Here is a 26,561-nt window from a genome sequence, read left to right on the forward strand (position 1 = left end):
GGGTCCTCGGCGGCCGGTTTCAGAGCAGGGCTTTGAAACCCGCGGGCACCGGGGCTAAGCCCGGCCACGGGCAGCGGGCAGGGGCCGGGGCAGCGTTACCGGGCGCCCCGGAGGCAAGGCCGGGCTGGTGCCGGGCTGTGCCAGCGTCAAGCGCGGCGCCCGGCCGCAACAAGGGGGAGCCGCGGCGCTGCAGCAGGGCTTGGAGGCTCCAAAATCCGCGCCTAGCGCTCCCGAGTGATTTAAGCAAGGACAAGTTGTCACGAAAATCAGGCTCATCTCCCAAACGGCGGTTACCTGCCACAAAAAAAAAGAGCCGGGGCAGGAGCGAAACTGCCGTCTGAACGCCCCCAGACCAGGGCCCTGCCCGCAGGTACCAGCCCCGGGTGAACCAGGGGGCTTCAGCAGGAAACGCCACGGTACCGTAACGCCGGGGATCGGACAGGCGACGGACCGGCTCCCGGGACTTTTGGAGACAGCCCCCCGGCCGCCCCGAGGAGCCCCTGCCGGTCCCCCCCTCCTGTGCGTGAGCCCCCCGCCTGGGGCCGGCTTTGGGGCCGGCTCTGCGGGCAGATCTCCGGGGACAGCACCGGTCCGACGGTAGGGACGGTGCTGGCTCCTCTGATTTCACTGTGACAGCTCCAGCGCTGCCCGAGCCGGGAAGAGCAGCAAAATTAACATCATCCCCCCAGCCCCCCGCTCCCAGCCAGCGCCGAACGTCGGCACGCCCGAGGAGCGAGCGTTTACTTTTACAGTGCCGGCACTTGAGGGACATTTACAACAAACCAGTCCGGATTCCTAAGGACGTTTTCTCTTCGAGCCCCTTTCTAAATATAGCAGCGGGCAGCCCACTGCACGGCACCGCCTGCGCGCCTGTGCGGGCACGGAAATTCAAAGTCAGGCTGGAGACCAGAGAGACAAAGACAAAATATTTGTTAAAATTAAAACCGAGCATCGAGTATATAACATCTGCGTCTGCAGTATGGTCACCCGAGCAGCGAGGGAGCCCGTCTATTCTTATTTTCAAAGAGCTGTCTTTTCCACAGGGACGGTTGTTTACCTCCTGACCCATCGATAGCCTATTAATACAATTTAATTCTGCAGTTGTTCCTGTTTAAGGAGTGTTTGGAGCGAATTGTTTTCTTTTGTTTACGATCAAACAAACGAGCCCTGGTAATCTTATGTTTTATCTCCCTAACATATGGAAAAGCTATTTATCCTAGCCAATCACAATAAAGTGAAGAAAACCCCATTTTATGGAAAGGTATATATCACAAGTTTGTTCATCATTAAAGATATGATTACCAGTGAAAACCCTCCGAAAGTGGCACATTTATGATTCCAGGAACAGATGGGGACATCCATTTTCCTTGCAAATACTTTTGAAATTGCTCTACTGGTAGCAGTATAAAAATGATATACAGATGCCAGTGCCAACGAAGCCAGGACAAGAGGTCCAGATTTACAGAGTAAAAGCTTCACATGCGCTCTGTCAGCTTTGATTGATCTGCGCTATACATCAGAAACTTGTTGACTGGTAAAGGGAACAGCGCAAATAATTCACCGCAACAAGCCAGATAATTCACCCAGCCAATCGGTCTGCTCCGCTTCTCCTGGCGGTGACATACGAGTCCTCCTCCCGCACAGAGATGCATCATTCTGCAGCCTGGCAGCGCTCGGTGTCGCGGCGGGGGTGGGGGAGGCAGGCAAGAAGAGAAAGAAAAGGGGGAAGGGAAGGGAGGAAAAAAGGTGGGAGCAGCGCACACAAAAGGAAAGGCGAGACAAGGAGAAGTTGGGTTTGGGTAATGGGCACCGCCATCTACCTTTTCCACGCTGAGCCCAGGCAAAGCCATTCAGCCCCAGTGGTCATTATCATATTGATTAAGTTCATCAGAGAGCAATTTTGGGTTTAACGCCAGCGGACTGGGAAGGGGAGCAAAGAATTATCTAAGAAAAGCACAACATTCTTACCGCAGGGACGTTTCCCTGTTCCAGTTCATTGAGGGAGTTGATTAAGTTTAAATGAAGCAGACACTGGATAAAAGTAAGGGTATTGACCACTGGGCAGCGCGGGCTGCGCTTGAAAAGGCCTGATACATGCAGAAAAGCAAGATTTGCTAAATGCTCTAATCTTCAATCAAATCTTACATCAATACAGACAAAGTTTGGTAATGAGAGATTCAATGAAGCATGCGGGAGAAAGAATTAATCCTCTTGGTCTAAACTGGGTTCAACTTTGAAGCCTGCTCTGAAGGAAAGACAGTTATCTAAATGCTAAATAAGAAACTTATTGTACTTTTCTTGGCATGCTAATCTTTTGTCTATTTCATCTCTATTATTTGTATGCTCATAGACGGCAGTTGTCATGGTGATTATATCAAGCCACTTGTGTGCGGATGACTGCGAGGAATCAGGGTCTCCCCGCAGCCCCAGGCGCAGCGCGGCGGGGCCGCCCTCCCTTGCTCCCCCCCCCCGCTGCCCTGCGTGCCCGCGGAGTGCCGCGGCCGGGAGAGGGGAGCGGTCCCCCATCGCCTGACAGCACCGGGCCCCCTCTCCTCTTTTCCCCCAAGATCACCTAAACCGGAGCGATCTCCCTCCATCAAGAGTTGTGGGTGCTTTTTTTTTTTTTTTTTTTTGCGAGCTTGCCTTGATAAGCTTTTGATGTCACAAATCAAACACTCGCCAGGAGGTAGATAATGGGGAGTGTGATCTCCTCCATTTGTACACAGACAGCGCTTTGGCACTGGCGTTGCCTTGAACCGGCGTCAAACCCGGCGGATGGCCGGAGCCCGCCGCCGCCCCCGGGCTCCGCCGCTCCCAGGGGCTGGGCAGCCCCCGCCGCGGGGAATTAAGATTCATGACATGCAAACAGCGAGGTGAGCGCGCACTGCAGCAGCGAAAGGATCGGAGGGAAGGAGGAAAGCGGCGCGGGGGGGAAAAGAGGGAACGAGTGCATGGGACCCCCCTACCGCGCCTGCGGGCGGCCGCCGTTGGCAGGCACCGGAGCCGGGACAGCCCCCGGGGGGGGTCAGGCACCCTAATACCAACCCCCCCCCGGCCCCGGGACGACCGTCAGACTGCATGGGTGCGGCAAAAAGGGGGGTTCCCCCCGGCCGGGCTCCCCGCGAGGCAGTCATTGGAGCGCACAAGGGTGGCACCCGAGCTTTTATGCGTTTTACAAAAGTTGTCAAATTAAGGCCGGATTAGGGCTCCCTTCAGGATTTGTGGGCTCTTCAGAGGCTGGGAGCTGCCCCTATATATCCCGTCAGTGTTTATGAAAAGCTTAAAAAGTAATAAAAGGGGGAGTGATCTCGAGAGAAAGTAACATGTATAACTCTTATTAAAGGAGCAGCGAGCGGGGCTGTGAACTTGAATAACTGTTTGAACTTTAATTTGTTCATTAACAGGATTTGCCCCCGACTGTGAATGTTATTACTTCTCTTAAAAGCGAGGTGCAAATGCAAAGCCATAATGAAAGAGCCTGGCAAAAAGTTAAACGCCCAGTAATTACACCAGCCTCATTGAAAACTTAAAGTAACACAAAAGTGGAGAAGACGGGGCCGGGCTGCTGCTCTCCCGGCCCCGGGCAGCGGCAGCCGCGCACCCGCAGCACCCCCGGGACCTCGCTCGCTGGATGACACTTTTTTTTTTTTTTGGTATTGATGTGATGACACTTTTTTTTTTTTTGTATTCCTTGGTGGGGGAATTCTACTTTATGCTTCTAACTCTTTTAAATTTTGAGTGAAACGCGGTGTCTGAAGTCTGATCTAATCTGCATGTTTGTATCCTAAACAGGGCACATTAGATCCTCTCTCCCCCTTCACACCGACAGTAGATAAAACTCTGGAGAACCGGAATAAAACAAACTGCTACTCCTCTCAGAAGGTATATGACTTTGTACTGATGCGTTTGCCAGTTAGCTCCGCATCGACTGTCTTTTCATCTGTCGGTTATTCCTTTCCTGTTTTTGTCAACTGATTTTTTTTTTTTTATAGACTCACTTGTCATCTGCATCCTTCCTCAACAGGAACATGCAGCCAGGTCGCAATTAAATATACAGATACACGAGCTGTTAGCAAGACTTCACCCTCGCAGCCGAATCCGAAAGCAGCCGAGCCGGTGAAATGATGGCCCTGTCACATCCTTTAGACTTAAAATGCCTCCAAACTCGCCGGCAGAGCCCGCGGCTCTCGCTCGGGGGCTCTCTTTTGTCGGCGCCCCTCTCCCTGCCCACGGCGGCTCCGGGGCTCTCCTCCTCCTCCTCCGGCACAGGTGGGAAGAGACGAACCTGACCGCAGCGCTTCGCGGTCACCTTTCGGAGCAGAAGAAAAGCAAGACAGCGCTTCGCAGAGTGCGAATGAAAACCCAGTGCCAGTTTCAAACATTTCTCCTGCTCCTACAATAGCGTACTCAGGAAGGGGATCGTGCTGTCTTAACGCTACTAAGCAGAACTGTTTCAATTACAGAGCTGTAAATAAAGACACAGCTTATTTTATAGATCTAATTATTCAGTTTTCACAAATTTTTCATCACCATTAAATTCATTAGTAAAAAATATATATAACATTGATACCGAGAAAAAAAAATGACTTATAAAGTAAATTAATTTCTTCAGCTATACTTGTCCGTCCCAGCCTGGACCATCAGAACTGACACCCGAGGGGAGGTCTGCAGACCAGGAAGCCTCCTCAGTGTGAGCTGAGCAGCCACAAATGCAGCCTGGGCTTGACCAAGAAGACAGGAGGAGAGAGCCAGGAAGGGGACAGCATTTTCTGTACTTTAACCGATCAGAATTGTTGCACCAACTAGATTTTCTAACACCATTAGGTCCCAAGACAGGAGCATCTTAGCCAAAAAAATACCTGGGACGACACGGCAGCCAGGGCAGGGTGGGCAGCACAGCTGCAGTACATCTCCTGACTGAATCAGGGCACAGCTCACACACCTGCATGCTGTGCCGCGCTTGGGTGGATTTCAGCTTCCACCGTGCTGAGACCCCCCACCACAAAAGCTCTGCACAAGCACTAAGATGGTCTTAACAGTGTCCCTGTAGGAAAAACCCCAGCCTTCTAACCAGGCAGAAAAAAAGCATCGCTGGCAAGGATTGCTAAGTAATGGCACGTCCAAGTTGTGACTTGCTGGGAAATAACGACAGTGGCCTTAGGGGCCACGTCGTGGCTTTGGTCCTGCCCAGCCCTCGCCCCAGTACCGACTGCTGCTTCTCCGGTGAGACCGACTGAAAAGGATTTCTTGTAGTATCAGGGCAGTGACTGCTCCTGTTGTGTTAGGTTCCCCCCATCTAACCTCTGGAGATCGCTTTACACCTCAAGGGAATTGAACGCAGAACAGATAACACCGGGGCTCCGGCAGGCACTGATTAAATTGTTGAACTTCACCAAGTGGACTCGATTAACCGCAGACTTGGCGCTGGTTGTCACCTTCAGACGAGCACCACCAGCCTGCCCGTTCCTCCCGGAGCCCCCTGCACGCCGGCGGGGGGATGACAAAATGGAGCCTGACCGAACCTCCCGGGAGCCCACCGGGTAAGGAGGCGACTGAGGCTGCTCGGAAAGAAGCCGGCTACTGAAAAGCAGCGGCCCCAAGTGTCCGTCAGCGTCAAATAAAGACATTTTAAAAGGCGAGGGGCACCCGGCCGGGCGGAGGGAGGCTTCGGCACTGCAGCCCAGCGCCCTCACCTCCCAGGACATCCCGAATTCTGCTTTGGACACGGGCTGGCAGATCAGCCCTCTGTATTTGTGGTGGCTCAGTTCGTGCCACCCGACCTACGGGTTGTAACACAGCCGTTCCGCAGGCTGCACCTCGCTGCTATGAGCTCTCCCCGGCAGCAGGGCTGGCAAATACCGGCTGGCAGTGCCGGCACCGCGGCTTGGAGGCACCCAAGGTGTGCGAGTCGGTGTAACCCCGAAATGAGGACATAGACATTGCGCCGCGCGCCTGGGGTTGAGTCGTGAAACAGTCAGGAGTTAAAGTCTTGATACAGTGGAAAAAAAATAACTAACTAGACCTTTAAAGCCGAGAAGCCCTCAGGCTGTAGGGAAATCATCGCTGTTGATTTCAGCCGGAGTATCTGTATTTCGGTGACAGCGGGATCACACGCACAAAAACACAAAACAAGAAGTAAAACTGTTTCTCCTTCCGCAGATAAAATAAAATAAAGGCGATTTTGCAGCTTGCTAGGGAGGCGTTTGCATGCCACCGTCCTGCCGGTAGCGGCTCGCCGTGACACGGCGGCGCCCGGGCAGTACCGGCCAGGGACCGGTAGCAGTAGCGGGCAGCGGCCGCGCGTGAACGGTGCCCCCTGGCGGCCATGGTGGGAACTGCGCCCGCCCCCGCCTCCGCCATGTCAGGGCCGGGGCCCGTCGGGACGGGGCGGGATGGATGGATAGGATGGGACGGGAAGAGAGAAGATGGGATGAGATGGATAGAATGGTCCCGCCCCGCTCGCCGAATCCATAGTCAAGACCCCAGTTTTGTCATTTGGAAATACTAATTATCTAATCACGCCACGCTGCACAGCGTACTTGTCTGCCCAATTAGCTAGGACAATTATTAAAATGCGGCAGCCTAATTATGTCTCAATTTAATGCTGGCAAACCCGTGTATAGAGCAGTAATTAAAATCCTCTCCTTGCCTCTGCCTTTAGGGCAGGGGTTGATTAGGACCTGTCAGGGGCTGCACTGAACCAAAGCAGTCAGGCATATTGTGCAACACGACCCCGCATTGTTAAGTGTGTCAACATATTAACCTGAATTCCCTTCAGCCCGCATAATCACATTTGGTGGGAGGAAGAACGGGGCTAAAACATGAAGCATTTTATTTAAAAAACATAAATTCTTTTTAATTAATGCTGTAAGAGATCTGACGCGTTTTGAGCTACTAAGCGCTGCGAGTCATGTAAGACTGGTGCTTCTAATTACCAGCAAAGCAAGGTTTGCTCTTCTCTGGTAAAAATACTTCCCTCTCCTCTCATTTAAAGAAAATGATCTTTCTTTTGGGTAGTGTGTTTTTCAAAAGCCAGCTAGTTGGCTTCCAGTGATAAAGTTGATTACCAGGTTTTTGTTTGATGATGGAACGAACACAAGTGAATATTGACTTCTGCAAGAATCAAACAGAAGACTAGAGGCATAAATAAAATGGTCCAGATTTAACACTTGAAAGAAGTTAATAAAGTTGAAAATTAAAAATCATAATATTGGGATAATTTCTGAATATTTATTTTTTGCTCAGCGCTCAGGTTTGATAGGAAGTCAGTGTTGAAACACAGCCAGGCAAGAGGGAGCATGAGCCCCACAGTTACGTGTGTACCCACAGTCTGGCTGCGCCCTGTGCCCACAGCAGCCCAGGGCCTGGCCTCCCCCAGCCATGGCCACCTCAGGAAGGCCCCACTGGACATGGCATTAGTGGTGTTCCCCTTAGCACATCCCTTTTTGGCTTGAAACACACCGTGCCAAGGGATTGGCTCCTTCTTCTCCAGTTAGCAAGCTCTCCGAGGTTTGGGGCTACAGAAACAAATGCTGTTCCCCTGGAAAGCAAAGGCCCTCCTGGAAAGGAGAAGGCCCCTTCTCCCACTGCGTGTGCCCTACGTCTTGGAAGTGGCCCCCTCTGAGTCTCCTCGGATGGTGAACCGAAGTGCAAATCTGTGTTCTGACTTGTTCTCGTGGCTGTCAGCGTGTTTTCCTCTTGTCAGCAGCAATTGACTGGTCAGGTTCACCCTTGTACAGCAACTGTAACAGCTCATTGACAGACCAGTGACCCAGCCGGACCCGATAATGGAAAACTATTGATTTCTGTGGGCTCAGCAGATCTAAAATGAATGCCCAGTATAATGTCATCAGCTGTCTCAGACTCTGATAGAAAGACAAAGTATCAAAGACGTGCTGCCTATCCTGACAATTTGCTCACCGAAAAAAAATAGTGCCCACAAGCAAACAAAGTGGCCTTTCTCGGTTTCTCCCCTAACAAACAGGGACCACTCAGTGCCTGCATCAAGGCCAAGGAACCACGGCCCAGGTGTGCTGGGGACACTGGCTGCCCTTTCCAGCGAGCACTGTGACAGCCCCTTCAGACTTCAAACACCTGCCAGGGAAGAACAATCACGTGGGCATGTGGCACAGCAACACTCCCCCCGCCTGCCCAACTGCAGAGAGCAGGGAACACAAGAGCAGGAAGGCTGCCAGGGGACATGGTGCTGCTCCTGCCTCCAGCAAAGCCAAAGGCTTGAACAAGCCCACGGCACCTGAGCTGCGTGCACCCCACTCCCATGCTGTAACAAATAATGCACAGGTCTAGAAGGAAGTTAGATGGTAATAAGTTCTGCTAATAAAAATCTGATAGAGATCAACATTTAAAGATTTGTGGGATTGTAACAGCTGTTTGATATAAGGATCACTGTATTTAAGTTCAACCAGGAAGAGGAACCAGTACGACATCCTTCTCAAAAAACATTTAACTCCAGGGGACAAGGAAGCTTGCCAAGTTACTTTTTGGTCCCAGGGAACCCCATCCCAGAGTGGTGGCCTGTCTTTCCCACACAGATCATTCCATCTGGGTAAAGCAGCAGCCGCAGATGTCCCCTGCAGCTAACCAAGCTCAGATCACAGCAGTACTTAGCAGAGCACAAAGTCGTCGGGACACTCACCAGCACATGGTGGAAATTCTAAATGGAATGAGGATCAGACAGATGCTGGCATCCTGCGTGACACCGCTACCTGCTGAGGATGTTTCAATGAGCCCCAGAGCCCTTCAGTGGGGCCTGGAGCCTTCCAGAACTCATCACCTTCCAGATTAATGAAGCTTCCTATAAGTCATGGGAGGAAAAAGCTGAGATAGCCCTGCAGATGCCAGCACTCACTTAATGCAAGATCCCATACCAGTGGAGATTGGAACAGCTTTGTGATCCTGGCAAAGAACTCAAGTGGCCTTAGAAGAAGTATTTAGTTTAATTATGAACAACCAGTCGGTTTTAATCAAAAAAAATACCAGCCCTTCCTCTATGTATTTTCACCTTTTGTATCTTTCTGCTCTGTGGCTTCTCCCTGTGCATACCTTGCGCCCCTCTCCCCATTGCTCTGTCCACCGCAGACAGACATGTCCTGCCTGTACCTCCAGCATCCAGCACAGCACGGCGTTGTGCTGCGCACATGCGTCAGGGGAGTGCCTCCATGGATTACTTGAGCATGACCGCAGCTGAACACATTTCGGTTTCTGCATACGTTCATTTTCTACATACATTGCACTGCACAGCCCAGGCTCCCTCTCTTCCAGCTCCCGAACGCACCCATCTCCACTCAAGCTTTTATTTCGTGTTCAGTTTCCATATGCTCCTCTCCAGCATCCCTCTTCACAGTGCCCCCTCAGGGCCTGGTCCTGAGGGGGTGAGCCTGCCACACCTGAGTAGCGTTAAGCACAGCTGTGCAAATTACAGATTACCCTTTGGGTTTCTGCCTTTTTAATGATCATTTTGAATTAAATGAAATGTAAACTCTCACAGGTTTCTGTTTTGTTTTTCCCCAAACAAAACCCCAGCATGTTTCCCATTAATGAGAACAAGGAACAGAAACCCTTCCTACCCCCCTCACAGGGGAGTTTCAGAGCATCAGAAGCTCGGGGTGATGCTCAAATCAGATTGTAATCTCTGGAGAGTCTCAGCTCAGCTCTCAGCTCCTCTTCCTGCCCATTTATTGTACCCCCAAATCTTGTGTTAAGCCAAACGGAGCTAACACCTGTACTCTGCTCCCTTCCTAAGCACAAAGAAGGTGTTCAGGCCCTTGGACAGCAAGTTCCTGAGGCAGTGATTATGCTCTATAGTATTACTGTTGTCATATATTCCCTGCTGTAATGTTCCAAGCACATTTATGTCATTTATAAAATAAATTTTGCAGACATATTGAAATCCACAATGGCACAAAGAAGGGAGTAATAAAAGTAGAGTAACCATGTACATTTGCTTCTGACAACAATGTTGGCTGTGACAAGCCACTCCCAATCAGCAGATGAGTAACACAAATGAAACAGAGTTCTGAACACTTAAAAGAGTAGGGAAGCTGCCCACAGTCACCTTCTCTAGCAGAGACTTTATGGCTGTGTTCAGCTCCTCACCACCTGAGCTCTGATCCCTCTGTCCTCAGCGCACATCTCCTCATTCCGGCGAGCACACACAACTGAGGCTTGGTAGCTTTATCATCTGCTGGCTTGTCCAGCCACAAAGAAAGCATCTGAACACAGCAAACCCCTGCAAGCACTTGCCAAAATTAGCCACTGGAAAACTTGCATGCAGTTCTTGTCCGTTCTGGCTGGTTCCTAACCACACTTCCAGAAGCGCTCAGTATGCGATCAGAAAGGCATAAAAGGAACACAGATTTCCACATTTTTACTAAACTGCTCCTGAATCAGTATATATATATACATACATATATTCCATAGCATTCAGTATTTCAGTAGTGTTGAGGTGTCTCTATCCAACCCCTCCTGTTCTCAGGGATGAGCCTATCTGACAGCCTCAGCCATGCAGCCTCCCAGGGGAGGACACAGCCCACCAGGCTGGGCTGAGGTTTTGTAGGCCACTGTCCTCTGACAAATCCCATCTTGTGGTTTTTAAGATTTACAAATAGCTGTGTGCAAATAATTGATTCTCCTGTAGAGAAGCTGAATGAAACTAAAATAAGCAAAAAAAAATCCACATTCAGCTCAATCTGAAATAACAATTTCCAGTTTTTGTTGCCGAAACAAGACAACCTCTAAATTTTGCATTGAGGAAAGTGCTTTGTTTCAGCCAAAATGTTGTATTTGGGGCACTTGCAATAGAAAAAAAAAATCACAGAGGGAACAAGAGGTTAGATGCACCACAGCTGCTGTCATTCCCCTTTTATCCACTCACCCAGTAATTAGGGCACTGACCCAGGATGTGGGAGATCCGTGTTCAGTTCCCTCACTGCCTGAAGGGATGTGAACCTCCATCTCTCACCCCAGGAGTGTGGTAAGATGGAGGAGCAGCTCTCTTTTGTCTTCTGGTGACTCTGCTCCCCACTGGACAGGTGCTCAGGCATCAGCTGGGCCACGGCTGCAGCTCGGGGCCACATCCTGCGCAGGGACGGCCAAAACCCCAGGACTTGCCTGCCCCAAAGCTTTTGCCCTGTGGCTGGGTGAGTGCTGGATGCTCTGTTCCTCAGCAGATCACAAGAGTCGCAGAAGCACTACACCAAGGTGTTCCAGGTACATTCCTAACCAGGTCCCAGACGCGGCTGTCAATCCTATAAGGCAAAACCTGAGCCCTCCTTCCTAGACATGTCATAATCCCAGGGCTTTTCCCCGGTAAACAAACAGTGTACCAAAACCAACTGTTCAGTTCAGGTAAATATTATATTTCTCTAAACACATTTCCCCCCCACTTTTCTAACCACACTTTGCTACAATTTTTGGTTATTCCCCTAATTAATTTTTATCATATATTTCCTGCGATGTTATGAAAGACTAATGCTAAGACAAATTTCCTGTTGCACAGTTACTACTTCTACGTTATCATTTTTTGTACCTTTTAACCATAATTAATTTTATAAGCAACCTGCACTAGCCCAGTGTCCTGGTTCCAGTTAGGACAGAGTTAATTTTTCCTCATAGTAGCTGGTAGGGTGCTATGTTTTGGATTAGGATGAGAAGAGCGCTGATAACATGCTGATGCTTTAATTGTTGCAGAGCAGTGTTTACACCAGGCCAAGGACTTTTCGGCTTCTCGCTCTGTCCTGCCAGCGAGCAGGCTGGGGGTGCAGCAGGAGCTGGGAGGGGACAGACCCAGGACAGCTGACCCAAACTGGCCAAAGGGGTATTCCATACCATCTGACGTCATGCTAAACAATATATAGGGGTGGCTGGCTGGGGTGGGGGGGCCGGCTGCTCGGGAATAGGCTGGGCATCGGTCAGCGGGTGGTGAACAATTGCATTGTGCATCACTTGTTTTCTTACGCATTATTATTATTAATACTATTATCATTATCACTATTATTATTGTTATTGTTATTATTATATTCCTGTCTTAATAAACTGTCTTTATCTCAGCTCACCAGCTTCACTTTCCCGTTTCTCTCCCCCATCCCAGAGAGGGAGGGGGGAGGGTGAGCGAACGGCTGTGTGGTGTTTAGCTGCCAGCCGGGTTAAACCACAACATCCAGGAACTAGCTGTATGACACTGAGTATAGAACTGAAATCTCACATCACCGGCCTTATGCATGGCTTTGCAGGGAGGCTCTTCACACAACAGTTCATGCACTTCTTTTTCATAAACCAATGAAATCAACAGAAGTCCTTTTTTTTGAATTAGGAAAATCTGTCACCTCAAGGATACATTTTTTTTTGTTAACTCCAAAATGAATCATTTTAATAATTACTATTTAAAATTATTTTCTACAGAAAAGAATGTCCTATTTATCCAATTTTTGCTCTTTTTTTTCCCCTAGATGGTAAACAAATTATCTGGATTTTTTTTATAAGCAAACTTTGATTGCTGAATAGAAGTCTATAATTTGATAATCTTTTATCACAGCAGACCTCAGGGGACTCCCCAGGCAAGTGGCCACACGAAGTCACCGCTGGAGAAGGGAATTCTCCCATCCAAGTGTGAGGAGGACTCCTTTGTAATGAACATTAAAAACCCCTCTACTTTCATCTTGTGTTAAGAGCCTCTAGCACAGCATATTTATGGTATAATAAAACAGGGCTTTAGGCCTTTTATTCTCATATGCCAGTAACATTATTCTCTTATCATGCTTACATGTTCTGTACACTATGTAATTTAGTGTATCTACCTTCTCACAGCTAATAGTCTCAAACACTGTAAATGCAATAAATCTTCTGATACTGTTATCACACAAGAATTAAATCATGGCACAAAACTAGCTGAAAATAACCCCACGACAACATCTGTGTCCCCTCAGAAACTGCTAAGAAGCCTCATCCTGGCACACCACTCATGCAGCCCGTTTGTTCTCGCTCAGTGCAAACTACCACTCTGATTATTACTATTTATTCACATTACCAAGAAGAAACTTCAAACAGAGTGCCCAGTACCAAAAGCTATACAGACACAAAACTTGGGGGCTTCCCTTCGCATAGGGCTGGTGCTGCGAAGAGGCAGAGCAGGCAGCTGGCAGGAGCGGGGTGCTGGTAAGTGCAGCAACCATGGAGCCCGTTGGGTGCTCCAAAGGACAAACTGTCTCCACAAGTAACTCTCTTTCCTTTACACTGATTTTAGAAAGGATCAGAAACTTCACAGTTGCTAGATTTAGAACTGGAAACACTGAATGAATGACTTGTTCTGGGGAATAACATGAATCACAATCCACCGAGGTAACCTCAGACCTTCATCTCAAAAGTAATAAACATCTGGGATTTTTATATCCACTTAAGCCCTTGGGAAAAGGCTACTGCAAGTTATTTGTATTTCATGTGCGTGTGTGTATTTTTTCGCTGTTTCATTTCATTTTTGTATCAATCAAAAACATACTAAATGGTATAGAAAAAGTAACTGCCTTTCTTCTCACAGTATTTTTTGTGCAGGAAATGAAAAAAAACCACCCAACAAAACACCTAAAGTCTCACGCTACTTGAAGAGTTATAAATGGCTTTTTTTTGTTGTTGGTGTTACTGAAGGCTGACAGCAGTTACAACCAAACAGCACAGGGGCCCACAGCAGCCCGGTGCCCCCATGACATAGGTGCTTGCAGCCCCGCACAGCAAGGTTACACACCCAGACACAGGCCCACAGCCCCACACACCCATCCTGCCTCACGGGCAGCACAGGAGTGCTGCAAAACCACCATGGAGCTGTGTCTGGTTCCTGGCTTGCTCTCCCCATTAGGCCAAGGGCAGGAGTACTGAGAAGTGAAGAGCAGAGCCCTGGCATCCCTATCAGTGGCCCAGGAGTGCCCACAGCTGAAGTGAAGTGTAAAACATTAGTGCTTCTATGAGTTAGTGAAAAATCCCTGCTAAGAATTCCCCTATTTCTAACCCCATATGGGGCACTTTTAATTTAGTCTCAATTGGAGCACCAGATGCTCTAATTACATCATCCTGGTCTTTTATAAGGTGTATTAGATGAGCAAATGCTGCATCTGTAACAAGTATTATCTTTGATTGCATCCATGATGGTTTCATTGCAAGGTTCAAGACTCTTCTTCAGCATGCCTATTTGATGTTTTTACACCACCCAAGAGCCTCAGTGAGGAATTCTTAGGATGTGTTCACTTGTATCTGTTTATGAAAAGGCCCAGGCACAGAGGGCCATGAACACTTCGTGCCCATCTGCTCCATAAATTTTTCTGTACGGCTTATTGCAGAACACAGTAAATAACTTACAGCCGGTCAGCTGTTGCTTTTCATTTTCACTGCAGTTGTTGCTGAACGCATTGCAGGTACAGCCCCTATCTGCATCGCCTGGTTTGATGCAATTCCTGCCCAAATTTCAGTACTGCATTCAAATGACTGTATCTGCATCATCCTCAATGATTCACTTTCTCTAGTCATATACAGGTGCTGGAAAGGGTTTTCAGCTCTAAGTTCTCTTATTGCAATATCACATCAAAGAGACTTTTCCCTTATTTTTGATGGCATTTTTATACTCTGCCTGGGACAATTAGAAATTCAGTGGCCTGGAGGCTGATTATCCAGCACTAACAAATTTTCATATTATCCTTTTTTTTGTTCTTTGATTGTTATTTATTTTCTTGCCTCCCTCTATCATCTTGGAACGTGAAGAAAACTTTTGAAGAGTACTTCTCTACTAACTTTCTTTAAGAACAGCAGCAGTGACACCCAACGGGATGAGTGGCTGTTCAGATGTGACTGAACTGCATACAGAAATATAAGACAGGAAGCCAAGTATCTCCATCAGCTGAGGCACACCATTCTGGCACAGCATTAGCTTTCTCATTTACTCCAAATCGGACACAGTAGAACTTAATTCACTCACCTGATTCTCCTCACGATGCTGCCCATTTCAGAGCTTTCATTATGCTTGAAAGCCAACTTATGAAAACAGTAAAACATACATTAAGTGAAAAAGCACAAGCTAAAACCGGGATCATTTTCTGAGTAGCAGCAGCAGCACTGACACCCATTAAACTCCACCAACTTCCATGTTTGTTCCAGAACAATTCATTTCAAAATGTGGATTTGGGACAAACAAAAGGAAGACAGTTACAACGACATATCTTCTGCTCTGCCAACATCACCAGTCTCAGAATTTCAGGTCCTTGTGTTCGCTCTGCCTACTATTCCATTAGCACGATGGAATAAACCTCCAGCCCTCTGCGTGGGTGTCACAGAATCTTCTAGCCATTGATCCTGTTTGACTGATACTTCCCAAACTTCGTCATCAGAACTTCTTTTGGGACTGAGACCCATTACCTTTAGGAACTTCATATGGTGAAAATGTTCACTGCCTCAGCCCACGGTGGCTGGGAAACATTCTCAACATAAACAAGGAAAAAAGAGACAAGCAAGCAGAAGAAAACACAAGCATGATGCATTAGGCATGTACAACCATTTTCAGTATCGTGTGTTTCACAGCAGAGCTGAGATCTTTCTAGAAAGCTCCAGTGTTAGTTAATATCTACTTTAGTGACACATTTGGGCATTTGTCTCTGTTTAGTTGAGTGTTTTCTGCAGCTCCAGTACCTCATTTGCCTTTAAATTGTGCCTTCCATCTCTGTAGTTTGCCCTTAATGCAGGCAAAAACCTGAAATCCATCTACTTTCTAAGAAAATATTTAACATTTGATATTTCTGTAGTATCTAATTACTTGTTTACTTCACAGAATAATTTTGACTAACAAGAACTCTGTGGCCCAAATAAAGCCTTACAACTAGAGCATATATCATGCCTGTGTATTTATAGCATGCAAGATAAAATAATAATAGTAATAAAAAAGGATACTATCAGGGGAGAGAGATGTAAGGGGGAAATCCCCATCAGCAGCCAAGACAGGAGTTGAAAAAAAAAAAACCACAAAACAAAACAAAAAAACAGAGTGAAGTAACTGCAATCAATTCTCAAAGAAGTTACCTGCTGGAAAGTGCACATGGTGGTTTAGGTGGAGACTTCAGAAAAAGGAGCTGCCATACATGCAGTTAGTGATGAGCTCTGCTCAAGGATCAGCAGAAGGAAATAAATCCAGTATTCTTTAAAGAACAGCAACACACGCCCATATGGATGCAATGGAGGAGTGGCCATCCTGTGCATTCTTGCCATTGCTGGGCCATCATCCCTATGGCCACATGTTTCACCTCTACTAACCTCTTTGCCTAAATGCAGCACTTCTGTGCAGCCCGTGCCACCCAGCCGGCACCTTACCCACTGCACCTGTGAGCAACAAAAGTGTATGGGGGAGATTTATAGGCATGTGTCCAAGACCCACCATGTCTTTGGTTTTAATCTCTTTTAAATGACATACTCCCACAAGAGGTAAAATTAGGCCATATTCAAGCTTTTGTTATGAAAAGATGATGTGCTTACATTTAAGCAAATTTGGTAGGTCCCGCTGGGGGACATGTCATTCACTGAGCTGTGCTCCCTGGGCCTGAGCCAGATGGTTGATGCAGAAGCCTCTTGCAGGAATACATCTCTATAGAGGATGATGGTGCACTGTACTTGGTGACCAGGCTGTCACCGAATGCAACTCCGTCACGGTATTTAAATCACATTAAAGCTTCCTTTTATTACATACCCCCTTGTGATTTTGTCTCGGTACATTCTAATTACCAGTCTTGCTGCAGCACACGCATATTCTACTGCTCACTGTCCCTCAGTCTTTATGGGAAATTATTTATTTTGCACAAATCCAATGAAAATATTGCAAAGACAGCTCTCTCCTTTTCACCTTGCTTTTCTCATTCTATAGCATAAACTGTTTTGTTTTATTTTATTTAGTTTTGGTGGGGAGAGAGACAGCAAAATATTCATGTTTACATTAATTTTTAGAACCTGCAGATACACCTGTTAAGCCTTCCCAAACTTCTGGCTAATTGCTTTTTACGTTTGCTTACTTAATACCCAATCTTGAAGTATCAACATATTTTTCTGAAAGATGCCAGATGTCATCTGTGTCTGTTTTTCAGAAATACTACATTTCACGTTCCTTATTCTCCAGCTATTAACTTCCCCAACAGACCACTTTAGAGGAGGTGCACTTCACTAATTTCTGACAACTTGTACCAGCTTTTTCTGAGCTGCATTTTCAGCAGCACGCACAGTTCCTTCCTGTTGCCTAATACTCCCCAGCACTGACCAGGTCAGAGGCCATGTGGACTTTAATGATACCCTAACAGAGGAAGGACCAGGATCCAGGCTTCGCTCGGCACCTCCACAACAGTGCCCTGCCATTTAGCCCCAGCTTTGCCATTCTCAATTTTCCAATTACAGCACCAACCTTACTTAAATGGGGATTTTGTACTATCTTGCCGTTTTCTTAGCCTTTTCTCTTGAGTAAGAACCAAACCATTTTGATTCTAAACCATGGCAAAATAGGCACGTGGTGAAAGCCTCCATTCACGCTCACTATCTCATTTGACCCAGCTCCTAGGCACAGGGCAGGAGACCGCCCCCACTCCCCACACAGGCTGAGCTCAGCTCCGGGTGGGCAGGTCCTTCAGATCCACACCGCAAAGGTAGGCCCAAGGCCTCAACTTCACAAGTCTGCCTGGAGTAAATGCAGACTTTCAGTGGGGACCCTCCTAGAAAAAACTACACAACTTCCCTTGGGCAAGAGGGAGGGACTGTCAGAGAAAGCACAGGCATGGAAAATCCAACAAAAGCAGGGAAAATGCTCAGATTTCTCTGGTAATAAATGAGCTGACGGAGACAGCAGTGATCGCTAGCACTGACTGCAGGAAGCTCGTGCTGCCTCTGATTAAATTTTCAGGAACTGCTCAATTTGTTACTTTCATCCAAAAACAATCCAGGTTTTCCCTCCATGCTCAGTAACAACAGCAACTGGTACTGTGCACCATCACACAGCTTCCTCAGCACAGTGCACAGCACATGTTATAGCAGGGGCAACTGAAAACCAGGCCTTCCCCTTCTTCTCCCCACATTGCATTAAATTATGCTCCAGGTGCTATGTCTTGCAGGCAATTATAGTAACCTGCAGGTTGCTGATTTTGTTTGCTGCTAAGAGTGTGTGTGTGTGTGTGTGTGAGTGCTGCTCCTCAGATACTTCTGGCACATTTTTACATGTAAATCTGAAACCTCAGTTAAATTTCCTAAGAACTTCATGATATATACTGCATTCATCATTTACTAGGAAAGGGGCTGAAATTCTTGATTTCCAATATGTTTTTGCCAGCTTTTAATACATATCCCTGTTTCCCTTTGCTCACAGAAGCTAACCAGCCACTTGTTCACAAAAATCATTCAAGCAAATGCTCTGTTTTCTAAATACTTCAATGTTTTCAGAAAGGCTGTCAGAAAAAAAAAAAAAAAAAGTTTGGATTATTGCTCTGTGTAATTTCCCTTCCAAAGTCACTTCAAAATCTAAACACTCCCCCCCCCCCCCAGCTAGTCTCTCCAATATATCAGAAATCAGACCACTAGATATGTCTTTAAGAATACTAAGCAGTACTCTGTATGTACTCACACTGATATAGCTCGTAGGACTTTCTCCAAAAAAGCTTCAGCAGTGACAGCCAGTGGTAAAATCCTAAAGAACAAAACAGACGAAAGGTGGAGAAGAAAAACCAAATGTGGACGTAAACAAAAATTTAAGAAAAGGAAAACAGAACAAGCCAGAAATGAAGATAACGCAGTCAGGTGAGCAGCTCAGTGAAACGCACATAAGTATCATCCCCAGATGGAAACCCAGGCCTGAGGGCAAAGAAATGAATTTTGGTTCCTGGATGAACACTTCCACTCTGGGTTAGGGGTCTTCATTTCTGTATTAGCACTCTTGGCCAGCTGAAGTCAGAGGGCGTTGGTTTTAGTAGCAGAGGCTATTTTAGTTCGAAGGACAGGGTATAAAATCAGTGATGTCAAATAGTAAAGAGGAGAGAGGGGTTTTTTTAGATGATGAATGGTAAACCCTGCAAGAACAAAATTTGGAAGATAAAGATTTCAGTACCTTGTGACAGAGGCTGTACGTGGGAAGAGCAGCTCACGCTCACCCACACCACCAAGTATCTATGGATACTTGCAGCACATAAACAGCAACAGTAAACATACTCCAGATGGCAAACAGCGTGGGTGGCCTTCCAACACAAGAACTTGGATTTAAAGCCACTTTTCCCTGTCACTGCCTATTTAAGAGTCTGGAGTTAAAACTTACTCCTTGGATGCTGCAGCAAGGCTAACACGTGTCCTAACTGCCTCCGTGCCAGGAACACAAGCACACCCCTGAAGACTGGGAGGCACAAGAAATGCAGCCATCAACTGGATTTTGGAGACTGCCAACTGCGCATCAACCTCAGGTGTAGACCGTCTTCCCCTGCTTGCAGTTTCTATTTCAACCTACTTTTTTCCCGCTTCTTTATCCAAATAAGGTTATTTTCTTTCTCCTCCTTTCACACAGTTGTTTTTTCATGGAAGACACAGATGAAAGAATTACTTCTTGTCAGCAAGTTTACTACCTGGCTGACATGCAGTTCCTTATTTGGTTAAAACACAGGTTAATCGTGGTAGCTTGCATGCTGCTGTATCAATCACTGCCCTGCTGGAGCTGTCTCCAAGAGCACAATGGGATACAGCACTTCAGCGTCTGTTGCTACAGCAGTGGTGATGAATTTGGATGGCTTTCAGAGAGCTACAAGCATGATTCACAGCTGCTGCTGGCTTAGATATACATAAGCAAATGTCTAAGCATGAGAAGGTTTGGAGTTTCCAATAAACAGATTCTGTGAAGTGGCAGACTATTGATACATAGAGGAACAGTCAGCAGAAAAATAACAAGCATGTTTCATGTTGCAGGTCTCTGACAAAAGCATAGTGATTATCATCATCATCACTGAACATACAAGCCTCAGCTCTTGTGAGTTAAAAGTGAACTTCTAGGTGAAAATATAGGAGACAAATCCCCCCAGTGCTGCGATTTATACAAGGTGGGAGGTACAAATATTTAAGAAGTTGTGAGAAGGCTCCACCCCCCAGCTCCCCCCTGCAGTCGCTCAGGTGTAGGTGAGGGCTCTGGGCTCACTGTTAACAGCACCGCTTGTTCCTTAGGTTTTAACTGGAGAAAAAAAAAATGCACAGAGCCTGCCTGCCTGAGAAAAGCCTGTCTCTTGGGGCTTTTCAAAGAAACTGCTTTCACCACAAGAGCATTCCTACAGGGATGCATTTATTCCATTTTTTTTAATTTCTAGAGGAATTAATAGCACATCAGTCCAGGCAACAAGTGCAAGCCATATTCCTAAGTAGCACTACACTGTGCAGACCCACCTGCCTCATGTTCCAGTCCCGCAGAGCTGTCCAGACCTGAGCGAAGCCAACCAGAGCGGATGCCCTGAAGGACAGGGCTGCAGCCATACCACTGCACCCACACCAGCCACTTAGACCACAAGTTCTTTCTACTTGTTAAGCTGAAGTTTTACAAAAAGGCTGATGCTGACTTACACTGCAATTGGGGAACAGGACACTAAAACTAGAGGGATTTTTTGTTTTCTTTTTGAACAAAAGGTTGTCAGCCTATTGCCCACCTAGAGATGAGAACAAGCAATGCTAGGTTATCAATCCTTGCAAACCCACTCTCCAGCTCTTTAAAAAAAGAAAGGGGGGGGGGGGGGGGAGTAGGCTAAATGTCAACTTCCACATTTTTGGTGTGGTGTGCACATGCGCATGGTTGTGGTATGGCAATGAATCCTTCCATGGTACAGCTGAGGCTGAGGAGAAATGGAGAGGGGCCAGGGGCACACCAGAGGCACTAACAGGGTTTTTCAGTGTATGCTGGGTCCAGGCCTCTCTGGAAACCTCCAGGCAAACTGCTGTTGTAGGGATACAGCAACAGCTTCAACCTGGGAAAGAAGGTATCAGCAAAACTGGAGGATACAAAACAAGATCTAGGGGGGCTATTTGCAGATGATAGCCGTAGTTACTCATGAAATGAGGAATTCAGCTTCAGACCCGGGCACCTGGCTCTGGTGATGTTCCCTCCACCAACCCTCGGTTCTCGGTCTCCAACACTGGCATGTAAACACCACCTCTCTCTCTCCCTCCCTCACCTGTTTGCATTTTCAGAAGGCCACAAGCATTAAGATTGCCTCGACATTCAACCATCCAGGGAAGCAGGTCCAGGTAAGGGTGAAAGCCCTCGATCTAGCTGAAGCATGCTGTGTGGCTCGCCTCAGGACAAGGGGAAGAACAACAAGAAGTCTGCATTGTTAAAAAGGAACATTTTATTGCAAGATATTACAGACCTGGCACTACGGCCAAAATTTTTCCATTACATTGAAATTGCTACCCATATATCAGGCAACAGCACCTACAAAGCATGGCAGATTGAAATATCTGAACTCAGCCTTTTAAATAAATTCTGACCTAAACAGAAGCTTTTTAAAAACAAAACAAAACAAATTCAAGGCTATATAAACTGATTTTCGGAATATGAAACTGGTGTTTTAGTATCTGGGATGCTAACTATTGTGATAAAAAGTGAAGTTTGTTAATAGTATTGCTTAAGAGAGGAGGCTCCTTTCACAACCCTTTTGATTTAGTGAAAAACAAGTATTTGTTATTCATTGGTATTTTTTCCACATATTTTCCACCATTTTTTTCCTGTAGATTTTCTAAATCAGGTAGATTTAATCAATGAATAACCCTTTTAAAGTATTACTGACATGCTTTTAAAGTATTACTGACATGCAGGATAATCTAGAATGGGCCCAGAAAAATTATTCATTTCAAAATAGCTTTGTAGGAACAGTCTCGTGAAGCTGACATCTCCAAGCTTCAGATGTATGCACATCTCTGAGCCTCAGTTCGTGATTCACGTTCTTCCTGTGATGCACTTACCTCCGAGACCTTGGTGGTTTTCCTGAGCATGACTGAAAAGGTAGGACTTTAAGCAGGCACATAGCTCAAACACAAAAAGTCTGGCCAAGGACATAAATGCCAACTGTTAAAATCCCTGTCTGTGGCACATTAGGTGCTCTCACTCCTCAGTAGTGTTATTGTCTTCTCTATGCTTTTTCTCCCATCAGGAAGAATCATCAGCTCAACCCTGACACCACTGAGGGGTAAGGTGAGCCCCGAGCAAGAGTTTCATCTGCAGGCAGAGCTGGACTGCCTCATCTTGTAGGTGCAGACCACCTAAAAGGAGTTGCACAATCTGTATGAAGCAGCACATGGCAAACAAGACTGAATGCCCGGGGATGTTTTACTATCCACCTGCCTCCATATCCAGTTTTCTGTGCATACAGCCTAGCCACACTACCATTTGGCAGGTACTCCAAAATCACATTTCCAAAGTCCTACACAAAGCTCTTTTAAATGAATGAAATAGCACTGGGACTAGAATATACAGGCAGTCATCTTACAAAGTGTGGGATTGGACTTTTAGTTTCCTGGCTTAAGCATTCTGAAAATTTTCATAATTTTCCAGAGGCTGTTACTTGAAAGAGCTTTACGAGAAAGTAGGGTAGGTACTGGAAGAGAAGTGCAACTCCAGAACCATGGAAGATTGTGATAAGGAACCAAAACCAACTGAACAACCACAAAATCACTAAACCACTGCAGTCTTTAGTCTGAAGCAATACAGCCAAGGTGAACAAAGGCACACTCGTGCTTATACGCGCAATTCCAGAAGTCCAGCTCTCTAGCCTAGCAGTAAAACCAAGACAGTAAGACCCAGTTATTGATTCCAAGGTGTACGTGTGCCACACTCATCTCAAAACATGAGATCTGTACAATAAAGTGACTGGCTTAATCAACTCTCTCCTCTACCCACTTAATTAGAACCTTCCTAATTCTGTTAAGGTGGGTTTATCTCCTATCAACAAAAGATGTGCATTTCCAAGCAATAGAAACAAAGAAAACAAATAGCCCCCCTTGAAGTCTATAAGCTAAAGAAAGCTTAAAGTGGCTTTTTTTTTTTATTAAAGATCATTCAGTCCATATCAGCTAAATATGCAATTAATTTAATAATCAGAGGTCTTCTAGGACTTCTCTCTATGTATTTCAAACTCTATTGGCAAGGTCCTGATGCAAGCAGGGCAGGAGCATTAACAAAAACCACACAGCTAACTACCTGGGCAGCTCCAATGCTCACACTCAGAAAGCCTGCCACTGAAAACAGCTGCTCCTAACCTAAGAGCTAACCTAAGAGTATCATTTTGGAAACTAGCCAGGACCAGAGCTTCCTGCTTTTCAGGCACAACTTTATATTTTTGGCGTTACAACAAAATAGTTCACTATTGGGGCTTAAAGAATTAAATAAAATTAACTAGGTTTACTATTATAAACCTAGTTTATTTTTTTTGCTACTGCTAAATTCTGCACGGTATGGCTTTGCCTTAAAAACATTCTTAACATTAGATATAATTTGCACTTAACCGATTTTTTCATGTTAAATAGCCATAGAATATGGTGCTCACAGGCACCTTTTTTGGTGATGAGTAAACAACCACTCTATTAAAGCACTATAAACATTCAAGATGATCTGATCACTTCTCTCTATTCTCTGCTTTAACAACACGTTGCTGTAAATCTTCCAACTTTCACAGCATATTTAAAAAAAAGTCCACAATCATCTACAAATTTAGAATTTTTTACTTAGACTGTATACACATAATTTGTCTGCAATACACTTCAACATTCTAGTTATCTTTCCTGAAATGTCAAACGTAATTTTATCTCCAGCCTTTAGATATACTGATGTGTGCTTTCTGATTAAAAAACAGTAGGAATACATTTGGACAATAACGCTTATGTTACCTGCAGGATCTTTCACAGTAAAACACCTGATAGTACTAATTTAATGATAACCTTAATAGATACAGGATGCCCTTGTCTCAGGACACCATCTTGCACAACTGTTTATTTCTAGCTCATCTATTTTATCAGAATGTTAACAAGCCTTGTGTGTTAACTGCACACATACAGGAAGACAGACATGTATTCATATTTTCCACCAATCAAATGTAATGCGTCTGAACAAGTCATTTTATTGCAAGTAAACGTATTTTTACTTAAGATCAAGAGAATATTTTAATCTCAAGCAAGACAAATCAGTTTCACAAACTTAATTCACACAATGCAAATAAATGCTTCACATTATAGACATTTAGATTTTCTTTAAACCTTTTTATTTAGAGATTTTTCTGGTAAGGAGATATACCATAGGAAAGCAATTTCACTGGCAGTGAGGTATGTATATACTCTACCAAAATACTCCTCTTGTTTTAACTGCTTTTAACTTTATTTACATATAAAGAAAATATCAATGCATATCCTTGGCTTAACTACAGTATTAGTTACCCTATATGAGTAAAATGAAATGTTACTTGCATACAAAATTGATTTGTAGAGGAATCTGACTTATGATTTAAACAAAAATCATGTTCTGAAGACAGTTTGAATGAACAAACACAATTCAGCATGACCAAGACACCTGCACCATATTTCCATCCTCACAGCACATTTATTTCAGTAATTCTGTAAGTAGGTCCTTAGCATGAGCATAGTGTTACAGTTTTCATACATATAATCACATCCAAAACAAGCTCTAAAATTTAAGTTGTAAACATTCTCTTCATATGTAGAAACATTTCCATCTGTGTTCAAATTTTCTAAAATGATCAATCTTTTAAACAGAATTATAAATGAAAAGTCTACTCTAACCGTGTAGTGAGCGATGCTTATTAGTACATTTCTACAGTGTTAAATAAAATAGTAGAGAGGCAAACTTCTGTAAGCATGTCAGACTTTAAGTAAATCATCATAAAGAAACAAACTTGTTATCAAGAAGATGCTTTGTAATAAAGGAAGTTGGATTGAATCTACTATGATACAAAAACATAAGGGTAAATACCATCTTTGTTGACAAGTAGGAGGTAGCATGGATGCACCACTTTGTTGTCAGTGAGAAATGCAACTGAAGTAAAGAATATTTCCTTACCACAAATTTCCAGTATTATGTACATATTTATCTTAGAAATTTGTTTAAACAAGTTTCCCTCCACTTTTTAGTACAAAAAGCCTCATGTGATTTAAAAAAAACACTTACACACCTAGATAGAAGAGTACTAATTGCCCTATTTGAATGAAACAGTCTCTTGAACTATGAAGTACATGGTATTTAATGCCCTAATTTGAGTAAATTGTATTAGCAGTTCTTGGTATTATACAAAACACTACATACATACAAACAAAATATAATAATATCTTATTTTACTATGTAATTCTTTTTGGAGTAAACAGAGCCTTGATTTGGGTAACACTGCAGAGAACATGGTTTCTTTGTTTTTATTAAAATCTGTCTTAAGTACCCATGTGCAACGATTTAAAAATGGCTGCCATACATGTAATGGTCTTGTATTGATAGTGAACACAGTAACTGACAAAAACATAATAAACCTTAAAAACACATCTTCCACCCTATATAAAATATAAAGACTACTTACTGTAACTGTTAAGTATTCAATTTATTTTGATGTTACTGTAATCCACTTCCTCTATTTTTGTCTTTAGGATTTATAAACATAATTTAGTGTAACAATTTATTTAAAAAAAAGACGAAGTATTTCAAATTTACATCCAATTCAAATTTAAAATGTTTCCTTGTTCTATGATGCTGCTTCTGCCATCAGTAAAGAAAATGAAGTTTCAGTAATTGAAGCAGGTTTTTTAAGTAGTGATGTGACTTCAACCATGCCAGCTCCAGTCCGTGGAAGATTTGCGTTGACAATGTGTCGCTGCAAGTGCTTTATCCAGTCTTCTTGAACAGACAAAGGTCCTCGAAAGACCAGACCACAAAACCTACACAAATATTAAAATTATTCCATCAAGATATATCTAGCATTACTGAAAAATTATCAGAAGTCTTAATTTTTCTCAAAGTCTGCTTCTACATATTTTAGCTAAAAACTAGGAATTGTGTCCACTTATAGTAATCATGAACACAAAACATTGTGGTTCATACAACTTATACTCTTACATTTATAATACTAGCAATAACAATCTGTTCCTCTTAGTGTTTCTTTTGAAGAACAGAATACTACTCAAACATGACCAGTATGATTTTAGCTAGAGAAACAGGAGTCGGCAATCTAATAACTGAGCATGAGGATTTGAATCAGTCTTGTCTAAATTAATGAAAATAATCAACTACTTTCCCTCCCCCCTTATTCAATTTCATCACAAAAACACTACATGACAATCTTAAATGTTCCTATAACTAAAATTAGTAAGCTCTTCAGAACATTTTCTTTCAGTTAAAATAACCCTATGTACCTGCATCTGAGTATGTAAACTTCATCAGCACTATGAGGTAATGGCAGCATTTTTTTCTTGCTTCCAGATCTTGACCTTGACTTCTTTTGCTTACAGTCTAAAGCTAAGAAAAGAGAAATTTCCAC

At 44.8% G+C, this 26,561-nt stretch overlaps 1 protein-coding gene and 1 long non-coding RNA gene across 10 annotated transcripts in view; one reads left to right on the top strand and one right to left on the bottom strand.

Annotated features, from left to right (window-relative positions):
* Positions 1–4,917, top strand: part of LOC310903263 — a 5,995-nt gene extending 1,078 nt beyond the window's left edge. Inside the window, exons 1-2 of one of the 2 annotated variants that reach the window (XR_014587402.1) lie at positions 1–3,882; positions 3,993–4,917. The exon at positions 1–3,882 is cut by the window's left edge and continues 1,078 nt beyond it. This is a non-coding gene — a long non-coding RNA (uncharacterized lncRNA). The remainder of the gene's footprint in view (positions 3,883–3,992) is intronic. The other variant, XR_014587403.1, reaches the window with a different exon arrangement.
* A 16,448-nt stretch (positions 4,918–21,365) lies between these two features.
* Positions 21,366–26,561, bottom strand: part of ZNF644 (zinc finger protein 644) — a 54,060-nt gene continuing 48,864 nt past the window's right edge. For all 8 annotated transcript variants that reach the window (XM_083847419.1, XM_083847424.1, XM_083847422.1 and 5 more), the window contains 2 exons: positions 26,437–26,539; positions 21,366–25,962 (listed from right to left, as the gene is read on the bottom strand). In XM_083847419.1, the coding sequence (XP_083703545.1) occupies positions 25,770–25,962; positions 26,437–26,539 (296 nt within the window). In that variant the 3' untranslated portion in view covers positions 21,366–25,769. The remainder of the gene's footprint in view (positions 25,963–26,436; positions 26,540–26,561) is intronic.

This window comes from Anser anser, assembly GCF_964211835.1.
Source record: "Anser anser genome assembly, chromosome: 8".
Classification (NCBI taxonomy): Eukaryota; Metazoa; Chordata; class Aves; order Anseriformes; family Anatidae; genus Anser; species Anser anser.